We start from the raw sequence: 15128 nt of genomic DNA, 5'->3' as shown, positions 1-15128 counted from the left end.
TATTTATGTTTCTTTATGATCTTAGATTGTGTTATACTTTTCATGATAACTTAGTATTTCCTTATTAAATTCTTGTATACCTTACATCCTACAGTGTCGCTTCCAATACAAGTTTCTTTTATTAAAACGGTAGTTTTAGTATTATAGTATTTATATTAGAAAAATATGATTCAAAGGTTATTGAAAATTTATAAAGAAGAATGATTTTTTCTTTTATCTTTATTGATAACACAGTTTTGTTATTCTTCTATTTTCTTAATAATTTTTTCATTTCTTACTGTAAGCTATTTAGAATTAATCGTATTTCATGAAAATTTGCGATAATAAATAGCGGTCTATATATCGACCAAGCTTTCCCGAGAGAGCTAAAATTCTTAGTAACGCCACTAGTTGGCGTTGCCAGCACTATTTCAGCAGTTTCGTGAAGTTCATTAAATTTTACACGCGCTCAAATCGTATCATTTAGTTTTAAGAAAATAACGCTTTATAGAACTCCTGTAGCAGTAATTAGTGCTAATTCTTCGCATAAGGTTCTTAAAAGTAATTAATGATACTTAAAGACTTTAATGTATAAAGTATGGAGCAATATTATTTTTATTTAGTTTCTTCATTAGTTTTTTATGGTTAGGCATCGCCATGTTTGTACCATGTAAGTACTTAAAGAATCACTTGAATATTATATAAATAACAATCGGTCTTTACAAAATCAATACATCGAAAGTATATAGCATGTAAGCGTTTTGAATTGCTTAAATATTTAACCAGATTAGATCAAATATCTACTCTACAATAGAAAAACTACAAACACTGAAGTATATTTTATTAAACTATAGTGATATAATTTTATTTTAAAGGATGGATTTTCTATTTCACTGTTTTATATTAAGACCATAAGAGTGAAAGATAATTGCATATGCGCATGCGCTGTCTAGCGTCTGAAATTCGAACTAACCTTCTAATTGGAATTTAAATTCTTGTGTAAAATTGTGTTTACTTATTATCCTGTATTCATAGTATTTATATTGCTTTTAATAAAGAGTTTATATTTTTTACTTATATGAAGAGTTGCAAAGCTGCTTAAAGTATTTAACCTATTTTTTATTGCGTAAAATTAATATGATGGTGATTAAAGACATGCAGTATACAAAAATGATTGTGTTATGTATTTTAAATCACACGTCTAAGGTACAGCATTACATTCAGTTTTTAAATTTCGCGGGCATCTGAATATGACGTTCTGTGTAATCAATTTTCACTAGTAGCTCGTTTCGTACTCTCATTCAAACTACGCACGTTCTAACTTTTAATCATTCAATGTTTCAGCTCACTGCGGCAATGAACAATTTCGATGGGAGAACCAGTTGGTAAGTCCATTTATTACTGTCTCTGATCAATAAATATGCAATGAAGTTCGAAAGGCGGAATGTTTACGTGAAATTTTAAATTCTGCTGTCTAGAGAGCACTGAATCTCTTTCGTAATTTATAGATATAAAATTCCTGTGTAAAACACATTTAGAAAGAAGTAGTATCAATCAAAATGCATTACTAGAACAACATAAAATTAAACTTACAAATACGTAATGATATCAAAAACTTCCATACATTATCTTCGACTTCATCTCTGTATTATCGATCGGGTCTGAAAGAATTATGTTTCCACGCGAAACTTAGTTCGAAACATTTGAATAGAGCGATGCATATACAATCTATGCACACGTATAGTGCTTCACTGACGAGATGAGTCTTGGCAACAACACAGATCTATTGGTTTTAGGGCTCATTTTGTCAGCGGAGCATAGTACTTCGATCTTTACCCCCGTTTTTAGTTATTGTTACAACTTAGTAGCAATTTAGTTGGTTTCTCGTTTGAAAGTCAGTTTCTTAGAAAGAAGCTCATGGAAAAAGGTGCATGTGATTCCGAGTCGAGATCGAGAAGTACAGGTTTATCCCGATGGTCACGCCGTCGGGAAAATTCTGAACAATGTAGTGAAGAGTTCTGGCAACAATATAGCGAGGTACGAATCGGTGTGCACGGTATCTCGTAAGAGTAAGAGAGCGGAACTCGAGCTGTTTTCTCCTTCTATTTGTCGGACTGCGCTCTCATTTGCTGGATCTTGCGTCCCTCTGCGACTCACTCTCTTTCTTCTCTATCAGAGAACCTCTGTGTATACGCGTATTTCCGTCTCTGTCCCACTTGTACTGCGTATGTACAGGATCTCTGGATCTTCTCTCTCTCTTTCTCTCTCTTTCTCCCCTCTCGCTCCTGATAGTATGAGATCGGGCCACGGACGTATCCGCCAGGATTGGACCAGCCTCTGACGTCATTGCGTGGACCGACGTATCTCGTCGACGATTGTCGAAAGCATGCTGTTCTCGCGCCTGTATATCCACCTACGGCAATCAGCGGCAAATTCAAACACATAGTAAGGTTAGGTTCCTTTCGTGCCACGGTTAATCGAATGTTGCTTTTTCTTTGGACGCTCATAAATTTACGATGATTCCAAACTATTTAGGTTTGAAACTTCGAACGAAAAGCGTTTTTCGATCAATTGGCACGTAGTTTTTAGTATTTCGTTACACTCGAAATTTTCTAAATAGAATTCAAGGGGATGGAGTTGACGCAGGAGCGTGAGAAGGGAAAGAAAGAAAAGGGTGAAATTATTAATTTCGTTCATAAAGGCGAAGTCCTGGCGTTTTAAATATGGATTTCCATGGGTCGCGTATTCTTTACATACATATTCCTCGTCCCTGCTCCTCACTTATCATCTATCTTCTTTCTTGTATACCTCGAGCTGTACGAAATTGTAATATTTCCCATAAAATCATCACGAGACAATTTTAGTTCCATAAACTTAAATTTACAGTAACACAATTACCAGTTTAAGAAAGAAAATTCACGAAATCTCATTTCAAGAAAACTATTCTTTTCATTCACATAATGCGTCACGAAACCATAATTCTTTAACTCATAAAGGTATTTTGAACGGTGGCCCCGATGCTTCATCTTCAAAAGCCACGCGCAGTCATTTGAAAAGATGACCCTTCCGTGAACGTAACTTATTTCCAAGTACAGAACTTCGACCCAATCGAAATGAGCTTAATATCTAAATTATATCCAAAGGTTATATACACGTTTTTCGTCTCTAACTCTAACTCCTCATAACTCCCCTAATTCGTTCGCGACATCATATTCGCGAGAACCATAAAGTCCCCGAAAGAGGACAATGATCGACCTCGCTCAAGATGAATGACATCGAAGCCTGCGTAAGCGGCTACGTGCCTCGATGGCCGAAGAACATCAGAAAGGGCGCTAGCCGCAGAAAACAGTGGAGGTTAGGTACCGACAGGACGGTGCGTTCCAGGCAGTAGAGAGAAGAGTACCCGGAGAGAGCACCCGGGACGGGTAGGTAGGTAGGTATACATGGGTAGGTAGAGCGCAGAGGCAGACGAGAAGAGACGACCGCTTGAAATCCCTCTCTCCTTCCCGCCTTTCCTGCCTGCTTCTCTCTGCCGCCCGTCCGCCATGCCACTACGAGCGAGCGAACGTACAGCTAGGCCGGCACGGTCCTGTAGCCCATTTGGCATTTCCCCAGCTATAGCGGCGGTCCTGTAGCCCATCGTTGTTATCGTCCCGCAGCTGCATAAAGTCGGCTCTGCCTCCCCTTACCCCTACATCCCTCTCCCATGTTGTCGACCGACCGCCCGTCCACCTCCCCTCCTCGTTCTGTTTCGCTCACCTCGCTGCTCGACATCAACGTTTCTTCCTCCATCTCTCTCCCTCCCTCGCCCCTTCCCCATCCGCCCTTCTTTCTCGCGCCAGTCTGCCGACCCGATCGTGTCGCCCTCCTTCCTCGCCCCCCAGTCCTACCCTCGCTTCGACCAATCCCCTTCCTTGTCGCCCCGTGAGCTCTCGTTGTCCGCCGTTCACCTCTCTCTCCCACGAGTCTGCCAGCCTGACGTTTCTCTTCCCCTCTCCGCCGTGCCCCTACCACTACCAGGATCGCCTTATTCTATATCGTTACCGAGCACGCACACAACCGAAGGCACACCGCGTTTCTACAGCGACGCAACGGTGGCGCCGCCAACCAGGGACGCCTCGAAACGTTTTCACCCTCTGCCCCTCTGATCCCCTCTTCGTCCCTTGTCCATGTCCTTATGTACCGTCCACGACGCCTCATGCTGCCGTGCTGCGGTATATACTCTCGCTCCGTCCTCGTCGTTCTATCGATCCCTCTCCCTTCACCCCGTTTCTCGCTCTCGTCCCAACCTCTTCCCGTCCTCTGCTCGTCATGTATCCCCTCTTTCGCTCTTCTCTCTCTCCTCTCCACGTCTCTCGCTGGCAGCCAGCTTGCCTGTCTGCTTGCCTGGCTGGCCTGACCGCCTGCCTGCCTTGCTCGTTTGCTTGCTTTACTTGCTTGCATGCTAGTCCGCCTGGTAGGTTGCTAGCCCGCTTGCTTGGCCTGCCCGCTCTTCGTTCATTCTCTGCGTCGGTAACCTTGGTGGAGAATAACCCGCCGTTCAATTCAAGGAATTATGACGGCCCCTCGATTCTCTCTTTTTCTATTTGTTAGCTCGCCCCTTTCCTCCCGCCTGCTCTCGCTCTTCCCTTCTCTCTCTCACGCTCTCTCCTCTCCTCTGTCCGTCTTTTTCGTTCTTTGTCACTACGCTCTCCCCTCTACGTTCCTCTTTCGCCGATGCCTCGAGACGAGCGCAGACTGGGGCCGGTCTTTTCCTTTGCTCGTTGGCGCTCATTCGTGCTGATGTTTACGCGCCCGTGGGCCCCGCACAGCGAGCGCTGCCATTACGAAGAGCTTCAGGGACGTGATGTTGCTCGATAATACAAAGCGAGTCCCGCGCCAGAGATATCTGCGTCTCTGTGACACGATTATGAAGAGCCGATTTTTAAAGGTTCTTCGAACATCCTCGTGCCGCCTTGCGAATAATGCGCGGCGGCCACGCCGCGTTCACAAGGGAGCGTGTAATTTTTTAGAACCCGTTGAGATCGAAGAGATCTCCGGCGAGAGCCACGGAAACAGCGCCATCACTTGACGTTTGCGCGCGCGAGTAAACCGATGCATTTCGAGGTTAGGTCGTTGCAAAATAATCCGCGTCCGCGTTGCCCTGACGCGATGTTTTCGAACGAGCGGTTGGAAAAGGACGAACAGGTAGCTGCTGAGAACTGTTGTTTCTGTTCCTTTCTTTTTTTAGTAATTTCACTGCGTACTTTTTTTATGTACCATGATGAACGGTGTCTAACCGGTTTAGAGGTTAGACAAAAAAGTTGGTTAGAACGGAAGTCAATAGCGATGAATAAACAGAGAACGGATAGAGGGAATTATTGATGGCGAGTGTGCCGTTCGATTGTTACAGATATCATCAATCCTAAATAATTATTTCTATTGTAGGTGTGATTTAAAGAGAATGTAGCATATCGTGGATATATTTAATCTTTGTGGTAGCTCGGTTTGCATTGTATATTTGAAGCTCACATTTATTATATTTCATTTGTAATGATTCGAACGAACACAGATAGTACAGTTATTCAGTTACTTTTTTTTTATTAGCGTAATAATAAAGGATATGCGATGAAACGTATAAAAGTAATATACAAGTTACAACAGTATGAAGCACCGTTATTTAATGCACGATGTAGGAAAATGTTTAATTTTGCATTTCAATAAATTTCTGCGTACATTGAAAAACGTGTAGAAGGGTAACGCAAAATAGTCAAGCGCAAGTAAAAACATTGATCTTGTAACTATTATACGTACATGTATACAACGACTTCACGTCTTTCTCTTTTTTCATTATATTATAAGTAATATTGTGTTCAGAAATATCGACTAATAGTTCATTCGTATTCGAAGCTCAATGATAATGAACATAAACGACTATGAAGTGCAATTTATAAAGAAACACAGTTACAACCCTTTAGATGATATAGAGTCTCAAAAAGTCTAAATGATACATTTCTCATTCTTGGTCTCACAGCAAATTTTTCTCTTAACATAACTCTGAAATATTTCCAGTAAAAATATGTTACACATCATGTCTAATTTCTGTTACACTAATTAATGGTATATTAATTTCATAAATTTTTAATGACACTTTTAATCGAAATATGACAGACTCTGTGTTCGTACTAGGTCTAAAAAACTGAATCAGTAGTAAAGGGCATGGTATGAACATTAGACGCTAGTTGGTCCCAGAACTTCTTAATTAGGACGGTAGTGCGTTGGTAGCATTCGGCCGAAATGTTCGGCGCGATAAAATTTGAGTTTCATCTGGTAAAACGTGGATTTGATTTTATTATTTCGGTCTCGAACTAGCGTCTAACGACCAGCAATAATTCTGCCGCTGGCTTCGAAGCCAACAGGTTCCCTTTTCTCGCGAGTATGGAGATCGCGAGAAGCCCGAGCACGAACTACTCGCTCGAGGAGAATAGGCACGGCAATTATCGTTTCACGTTAATTTTTGGTGGTTTTACAGGTAGCTGCATTGGCGTAACCAGTCGATGATCGATCGGCTGGAAATCTCCGCAACGATACCGACCGAATTAACCCTTGAGGTACTCCATGTCTCGCGGGCCCTTCACTCGCTGCGAATTATCGAAGAGCGCCGGTGAGTAATTGCACTTTCAATTGGTAAATTATTAAATCCGTCGCATCCCGTTGTTACGATCGCGTTTCGACACCGTCGTTGAAATCCGCGACGGATTTTTTTCCATCCTTCCCGATTTTTATTTTCTCATTTCAATGATCGCGCACGGCGCACACGAGCACGCCGATTTAAACAACAATACAACGTTCGAATTTTATTCCCGAGAGCGTTCCTGAAGTGTTTCCCGTGCCACTAATTAGCGCCCCGTTCCGAGCGAAAGAGGAGCCTTTTCGACGGATATCTTCCTGCCGAGGTTGAAAATGAATTTCGATAATATCGAAATAAAAAGAAGATGGGGAGAAAATAGGGAGAAACGGAAGAGCTCTTAAAGCGTCTACTGCACTTTACGGACACGGTAAAGTTGTTTTACTGTCGCAGATATCGAGGTTACGCAGACGGTGCGCGGCGATTTAGCGGCGACCGTTTCTAGGGTTTTACTGTGCTCGTTACGCCGTTTGGCTGCATGCATAGAAATAGCGGACGAAATATACCGAGTTCTTTTTCGTGCGTTCTTGACCTTTGGATGAAACGATCGGCCCCACTCTCTCTCTCCTTTGGTGCAGACCCAGCCCAAGCCAAGGTTCGTAGGGCAGAGGATGCAGGATGTCGTTTGCGCGACATCAGTGTCAGTCACTTGTTGAATGTCGGCCAGCATGTACGGATGAGCATCCGGCGTGCGTCCTTGCAGTGTTTTTCGTGCTGCAGCCGCGCATTCCTCCTCTCCGTTCGTCTAAGGTGCACGTCGTCCGGTAAACTCGGGTCACCGCATAAATACTGGCGGACGACGTTTTCAGAGGGATGGGAGACTTTGTATGGTACAAATAATTTTGGTCCTTGCTAATGGACGGTTTTGTAAAAACGATGGGCGAACGGCTGGAACCGAAGGGGCATTAGAGATGGGAGGAATGTCGGGGGTTTAATACATTACGATGGATAATAAGTTTATTCGCGTGGGTTGAAGAGAGCTGAAGTATTACTTTTGTTGACTGAAGATTCTGTGTTAAAATTGAGTACAAATCATTTCAAACATGAGACAGAAGATAGTGCTCGAAATAATTAATTATTTGATCAGTTTTCCTTTTCTTTTTAAACTTAGAAGGATTTTATTTTGTAGGATCTATTCAAAACGACTAACAATGTTCAGAAGAAGAGTTCATTTTATTTGGAAAAAAGTCATCGTAATTTATTTGAAATGTAATAATGCAGTCAATTTCAATGTAGCAAACAATGGTAGAATAAGGTGTTATCGTGTTAAAGAGATGTAAACAGGCTTGCTACTTAACCTAATGAACTGCTTAAAATAATTAGCATATTGTGTTTGTAAGTATCATAGGAGATGCAAAACGATAAGCAGCGGATGTCACAAAAGTGTATTCACTTGCAGTTCACTAGTGATAAATTATTTTCAGACATTTACACACTCTAGAAGTAGGTTCATTTTACTATCGTTTTATATGGAAATAATTTAAGTTTTTCCCTACGGGTTTGTGAGTCGTAAAAGCAGAAACACCAGTTTCTCGTGTCAATCTTTTCATCGATTTGCTAGGGCTTTCCTGCGCCGTGTCAGGGATTCTCGATAACCTGTCCTGTGTTGAAACTTTATGTTTACTACTTCTATTTGCATCAACTACTGATCCAGTAGTAGTTTCTTGAAATTTCCTCGCTAAATCAAGCAGTGTCACGATACAGAACATTCATGTTCGAAGATCTATTTTCGATGTTTGTGTTTCGCTGGTTTCTAGTACTTAATAGAGAAATAAAAAGTAAAGAATAAGGAATAGAGAAATAGAGCAATAGAGCTAATAATTGAGTTATAAATACATCACAACCATGTTTTGAATATTTTTGTATCAATTTTTTAGCAGATGCATTATTTCCTGTAAATTCTCGTCATTTTAAGATCAACTTATTCATCGAAAATTAGTCTTTGTCTCATTAGAGATAAAAATGAAGAGCAACAAAAGAATTCCAACAAAATTCCCATAGTAATGGAAATGTACCTTCGAGTATACATAAGAGAAATTTCGACAGACGTAAAGGACGATTCGGTATTCACTTAATTAACTCGGAAGCTCGTATCTTGTTCGCGCACTGTGTTGCGAGGTTAATTGCTGATGCACCTTCTTCCACGAGTACTTCCTTATCGAGCTTGCATAGAGAATGCAAGGAAAGTTGATTCATTGCTAAAAGAAAACAAAAAGAAACTGAATTTCTAGCTGGTTCCGAACGAAATTCATTTGGGAAATTTAAGCCAAATTTTTTTAGATTGTTTTGAAATGTGAGCCGAATTTTTTTAAAGACATCCTTTTCATTTTAAACATCGAGAATAATAATTTATACAATGAAAATATGTGAAATCTTGTAGTTATGGTTCCAGTTATAGATTTCATGAAATTTCATTTTCACTAACATTGTGCCTGATTGTACAAGTCGACCGTGTTTCCTATCTGTCCACGTCGCGGAAGTACACGTGCAAATAGAGCGAGAAGGGTTTGCAATACGAGGTCGACTTTAATATAACCTCATGACCCTTTAAGAGCGGACGACCTTTCTTCTTAAACGTGAACTTTGATCTTCGAATATGAAATCAGATGAACCCCAGATGTTTCGTTCTTATTTTCGTTGGAGATTTTGTGAAATGAAAAACGACAGAACAGTATTTATTATTATTTTGCTAGAACTAGAAAAAACACACGAGAGTGGAAGATAGTTGTGCGTCTGAGATAAAATGGATTTTCTTCCATTACTTCTAACTATTCGAAATGAGGAAGCATGACTGAGGTAAACCGAGATAGAACTGACCTTTTCTATCAAGGGCGGTAAATTTTCGAGATCCTTGAATCTTTTAGCTCCGGCGAAAGACCAGTTCTTGTCTGTCCTATCAAAATACAGGCCAGAGCATGTAATTAAAGCCACTTTGTTAACCCTATAGATAATTATTTTAGCGAAAATTAGTTAAAGTGTAATATGTACACTAGTTAGAGTCCTTTTAATGGTCATATTCCTCACAATTTGAAGCTTACTCTTATAATTAGTTTCTGAGACTGTTTCCTAATAGTAAAAAATACTCACCTTTAGTATTCTAGATCAAGCCTCCAAAAGCTAGTTTCTATCGAAACAATTTTTAGAGTGCCTTAAATTTCACTTTTATGTTTTCTTCAGCTACATTTCAAAAACTTTGTATCTGTTAATTTTGTTAAAACGGAATTCATGTTAGAAGACAAGAAATTAACATTTTCTGTGTACGTACATTATCTAAAGTATTCTACCTTTCCATACCTAGTAAAATGACTGTATCATGTATTAAAATCTTATGACAATTCGGAAGTGGCTTTGAGAAAAATTAACAATAAAAAAAAAAAAAAATTCCAAGTGTTCTAATTAATTAGAACACAGAACTTACGTTTCCAGTAAACAGAAAGGTCATTAAGAAAGAGCATTAAAAAAGGTCATAAAAGCAAGATCAGTTTGCCTTACAGCCTCAGATATTACACAATACAAAAATTCTGCCCTTCACTTCCGTTCCATCTTACCGCTGCCACTTTACTCCGCTTGTTCTCTCAAAATCAGCGATTTCGTGGTCGAGCGAGTCCCCAGCTCATCCACGGTTCGACCTACCTGAGCGAGGGTCGAGTTCACTTCGAAATCCAGGCGTCATAGTGGCAGAGTTGCGACCCAAGTTCGGAGTGGCGGGTTCAAACAGGTCTGAACTCCCGGCCCATGGCCCATGGCCCATTATCTGGAGAGGGCCTCCGAAATTCCTTTAGCTCGTGGAATCGACAGAGTCGAAAGTTCCCCGTGTCCCCGTTTTCGGTGTGGTCGCGCGCAGCCCGACCCTAAGCTCCGACCCGAAAGATATTTCACGTGCACGCGCGGCGTAAGCGTGTTTAAGCCTTCGGTCAGGCTTCTTCTCCGCCTTCGGCTCGAAGGTGAAAAGAATGCGCTGGTCCCAGCCAGTCGACCAACGGAAGGGTAACGATTTACGAAATTTACCGTAGTCTTGGTGGGTGGGTGGTCAACATCCTTCGAGCGGGCAGTCTTCGAAATTGTCGTCCCGACGTTGACAATGATCACGGCTAACGGAGATGCGCTTAAACCTTTTTCTCTTGGTGTTTCTCGGGGAATTGTTTTTCTTCGAAGTCGTTGTTGAGATCATTGAAGCTTGAGACCTGGGCGTGGATGTTGTAGAGATGTTCATCTTTAGGTTGGAGCTCAAATTCGTTGTAATATGCTGTGATATTTTTTTTTTATTTATAAATGAGATCGAAAGACATTAGGTAAGTGTTGTAGAGTTAGAAAATTCGATGTGCTTTCGAATAATTGTTATCTGCTAACTTTTCTTGGAGGTATATATTTCGTTCTAAATGTGTGTTCATAGATAATAATCGTCATTTTTCTTCATTCCATTTGAGTTGAGTATCGATTCATCTTATAAACTATTATATTTATAAAAGACGAAAATGAAAAATATATCTTGGGTATGGAGGGAATTTTACGTAAATGTTATAATGGAATTAAAAAATATTTCTTTAACTCTGTGAAAAAATATTTGAATAGAAATTCACATAACTAGTTTTTTTTATCTTTAATTTTAGAAAATATGTAGATTGATGTTTTCTGTAGGTCGTTAAATAATCTTGGTGTAGCTTTTTAAACTGTGGTTATTTCTAGTGAATTTTTTAAACATCATTGAGATAAATACAATGATTATAAACGTATACTTTCTTAGCGTAATAAATTACATACAAATTTGGATTTCCGAAATTATGCACTTAAGTTTATCTAAAATCATTCTTTGGGAGAGTAAAGTTTTGAAATCTTTGAAAAAAAAAACATAATTCCAAACTAGTTAAGGTCTACTTGAATTAAAAAAAATTAAAATATTATTAGGAACAAGAAATTCAGTTTCTCATTTGCAGACGGTATCTTCTATTGATTTTGCAATTAACATTTGTACTAGTCATGCACCTTCTACTATATTTCCATTTTCCATTCTAATTGATCTAATCTTATCAATTACCCAACAAACGCATTGAGGAAAGTCAATGATCTTCCAGTAAAACCTTACGATTTTACATAATGAAGAATAAACATGAATGGAAATAGTAGGTAATAATAGTCGACAATACTCTAAAGACTTGTCGATTCTCTGTCATTGAATACTCGACATGTTCAATGATGACACCTGCTTTATCATCAAGCAAGCGAACCGAGAACTGGGACGCGACATCTAGGGAAAAAATCACGCTTGTCACCGTATTACGTAGTGACTACCTGTTCTTTACGTAATGCGCTATCGCAGTCGTGTTCTGGAGATTCGAAAGAAGCACTGGACGAGCTTCTTCGCAGTAAACGAAGAAATAACACGGCCATACGTTTCCGAGAAAGAATACTGTGTCTTCGTTACGCTTCAGAAAACTTTTACACGAAATTTATTCTAGACACTCACGTTAGACTAGGTCCGTGGAAAATTGGCGCGCACTTTTAAATGAAAAATTTAAGCCTCGAAGGCTGGTAAAAACTTTTTTTTCCTGAGAAAAAAAGTGTTTCTTTTTCCATTTGATGGCATGATCGTATGTTAACAAATGCCTTGTTAGTCTGTCCTAACCTTATGTTTTTACGTTTCGCTTGTTTTGATGTGACCGCACGCATTAGGGTCACTAGGCTGCACACTTCGCGTTGCCATCTTGATTCATTACGCAGGAATCCCCCGATTCGTGACTGGAGGTTGTTACTAAAAAAACTTGCCCGCACTTTTGATGAATTATTATTATTTTTATTCTACTAGTGCTCGCGCCAGCGTTTCGTGCCGTGAATGTGAAATTCAAGCGCGTCGAAATAATTTATTAAAGGAGCCTCCGTTCAAAAGAAATTCTCTACAAGTGTGCGTACCGCATTATAAAAATTAAATTTTCCTGCGAGTTAACGCGATATTGTATCGCGAAATTTCGTAAAATTTATATCCCCCTTTCTTCTGTTTCAATTGTGCTTATTAAGAGGGTAATGCAGTATGGGCGAGGGAAAATACTTTTCGGGATCTTATGGTGTAAACATTGCTCGGTGTACCAATTCGAAACTTTTCACCTCTCTGTATGTACCCACATTTTTGCAGGTTTATATAAATTTAGGGAAAAGAAATACTGAATACTTAACTTTTTGTTAATTTATTGTCATGTTTCGAAAAGACACTATATTTTCATAGAATTTATGAGCTATCACATATAAAGAAATTAATTAATTTAAATACATTGCATTTTTAGTTGAGAATTGTGTCTCTTAAATAGTGTATCTTATAGCAACCTCACTTTGAACTCCTTATTCGAATTTAGTCAATATTCAACGATACCGCAATCAATTTTATGAGCAGATTCGTTATCGTAAATTCACATTAATCCGTGGGTAATATTCGGATCAAATATTTCCCGACGCCCCGTTGTCGGGGCGCATAAATCTGAAATTTTACTTTTAATCTGCGGAGAGAAAAATGATCGCCGACCCTTCGTCATACTTAACCGCGGCGATTTTTTTTCACGGATACGTACCTTCTGCCACGCTGAATTTTCTTCTCCAACTTCCACCCTCGCGGCACGGTAATTGCATCGCGGTCAAAAAGTCAATTTAGTTAAGGAACAACGAGGCAGTCGATCCAAGCTGGAGGAATCCCTCGCTCTATTTAAAAAAAAATGTTCAAATTTTCATAAGGCTGATACTTCAACTGTTCAATTTCCTGCCAATAATAATATCGTATCTTTCTATTCAGCCTTCAGTATTCTTGTCGAAAGAGAACGTTGACTCGAACCACAAAAAATTGTTTTACCTTCTCTTATTAATTGGTGTTTGATTTCGAAGAAATAAAAAAATCAGAAACTTGAAATTTTAACCATTTCGTGATCGAATCATTTTTTTTGTGCACCTTTTATACATTTTTTTTTTTTTTTTTATTAATTAGGCTTTTAATGTCATTCTGTATGTAGCCAGAAAAAAGTAAGCAGGACATTATTTCTTACACTTGAATATACTCAGAAAAGCACGATAAAGAATTTATCTCGATTTCCAATGACACTTAAAAAAATAAATCATGATAATTTAGACGGTCCATGCCACCACTCAAGAAATTAAAAAACTGTCATTGTTTCAGGATTACGTAGAAATACATAATCTTTTACCCTTCGGTTCATACAAACAGCCATGGGAACTAATTGTTAGACTGTCTTCCCAGGCGTGCAGATTCCCCTCGGCCAAATTAATTCCGAAAGAGCAACAAAAAGGAACGAGTGCAGGATTTTTGCTAGAAACGGGTTCCTTGTTAAAGAGGGTGACGTCGTAGGGTGGCAGTTCCACGAAAAGTTTTCTCGATCGCGTCCCCTGCGTCGGTAAAGCAGCAACGAACAGGCAGGAAGTTATAAGGGCGGAGGAGCTCCCCTTCCTGGAAGGTCGGTTTTAGGGTGGCTGTTGGGAATCCCGAGTAGCTTCGGAGGGGTGTTTTTTGTCGCGTCCGTATTCTCGCGCGGCGCCGAGGGGGCGCTTTTTAAGGATGCTCGACGTCGTCCTGAGATAGGCTATGCGCGGCGACTCTTCTGCTTTTAATCTGTGTTACTAATTTTTTCTTTCCGTGAACTCGGGAGATTTTTATGCTCACCATTTTATTGAGCTAGAAGGTCACAATTGGGGAATTTGAAATAAATTATATTGAATAGGTACACAGTAGTGCGTCGATTATTCGAAGTGGATTTTCTTCGATCTTTGTTATCTTGAATTTTGGGTATTTGGAGTACTAAGGATGAAACTATACAAGGTCCTTAGCTAAACCTCAAATTATCACTTAGTGATAGTTTATCAAAAATAAAATAAAATTGATCGTGAAGTTTGAAATTAGTGTTAATTCATATAATCGACCTCCTACTGTATAACGAATCAATGTATTAGTGACTTGACGACTTTGGTAGCTTCAGTATTACTTAAGCAAATCTCACAACAGTGTTTTCTAGCACTCTAAGATATTCACGTTCCCTTGAAGCTAATATTATTTCAATCCCAATACAAGCTTGATGGTATATATATATATTTTCTTAGATAATCTCAGAACCAAGATTCTCACATTCCCAGTTCTTAACTGTCTCGAATTGATAAACTTCTATCGAGACAGTACCGTGTCACAGAAGTCTACATACATTAGCTTCATCGTGGAGCAACGTAACATCAAAATTCACCAACCATAGGCAACAATTTCGTTTTCGTTTCGGCCACGAGATAAACGTTGTCGAGTGCACAGATTCTTCGAGTCGCAGCGGCGCTCTAGAAAGCACAGGGTAGAGAAAGGCCTCGACAATACCTGAAATTACAAGGAGCCGTTTTACCTTGGATGATAATGCCACGAGTACACCTCAATGGTGGTCCTTTTCCTGACGAGGTTACCTGTGTAGTTATTGCCTGGAGAAGATGCGCCGATGCATAGATTACTCGCGGT

At 39.7% G+C, this 15128-nt stretch overlaps 1 protein-coding gene and 1 long non-coding RNA gene across 7 annotated transcripts in view; one reads left to right on the top strand and one right to left on the bottom strand.

Moving 5' to 3' along the window:
* The first annotated feature begins 437 nt into the window (after window positions 1-437).
* LOC143178919 (uncharacterized) overlaps window positions 438-15128 on the top strand; it is a 225152-nt gene continuing 210461 nt past the window's right edge. For 4 of the 6 annotated variants that reach the window (XR_013001870.1, XR_013001865.1, XR_013001868.1 and 1 more), the window contains exons 1-2: window positions 5075-5166; window positions 6491-6622. This is a non-coding gene — a long non-coding RNA (uncharacterized LOC143178919). Of the gene's footprint in view, window positions 650-1323; window positions 1365-5074; window positions 5167-6490; window positions 6623-15128 lie in introns of those variants that run through there. The other 2 variants (XR_013001866.1, XR_013001867.1) reach the window with 2 other exon arrangements.
* LOC143178917 (uncharacterized) lies at window positions 2178-4446 on the bottom strand. Its single transcript, XM_076377855.1, has 2 exons — window positions 4163-4446; window positions 2178-2392 (listed from the first exon to the last, which is right to left on the bottom strand). The coding sequence occupies exons 1-2, from the start codon at window positions 4420-4422 to the stop codon at window positions 2323-2325; spliced, it is 330 nt and encodes a 109-aa protein (XP_076233970.1). The 5' UTR covers window positions 4423-4446; the 3' UTR covers window positions 2178-2322.

This window comes from Calliopsis andreniformis, chromosome 5 (assembly GCF_051401765.1).
Source record: "Calliopsis andreniformis isolate RMS-2024a chromosome 5, iyCalAndr_principal, whole genome shotgun sequence".
NCBI classification, from domain to species: Eukaryota; Metazoa; Arthropoda; class Insecta; order Hymenoptera; family Andrenidae; genus Calliopsis; species Calliopsis andreniformis.
The sequence above is the reverse complement of the archived record's forward strand: the minus strand, read 5'-3'. Positions and strand labels throughout refer to the sequence as shown.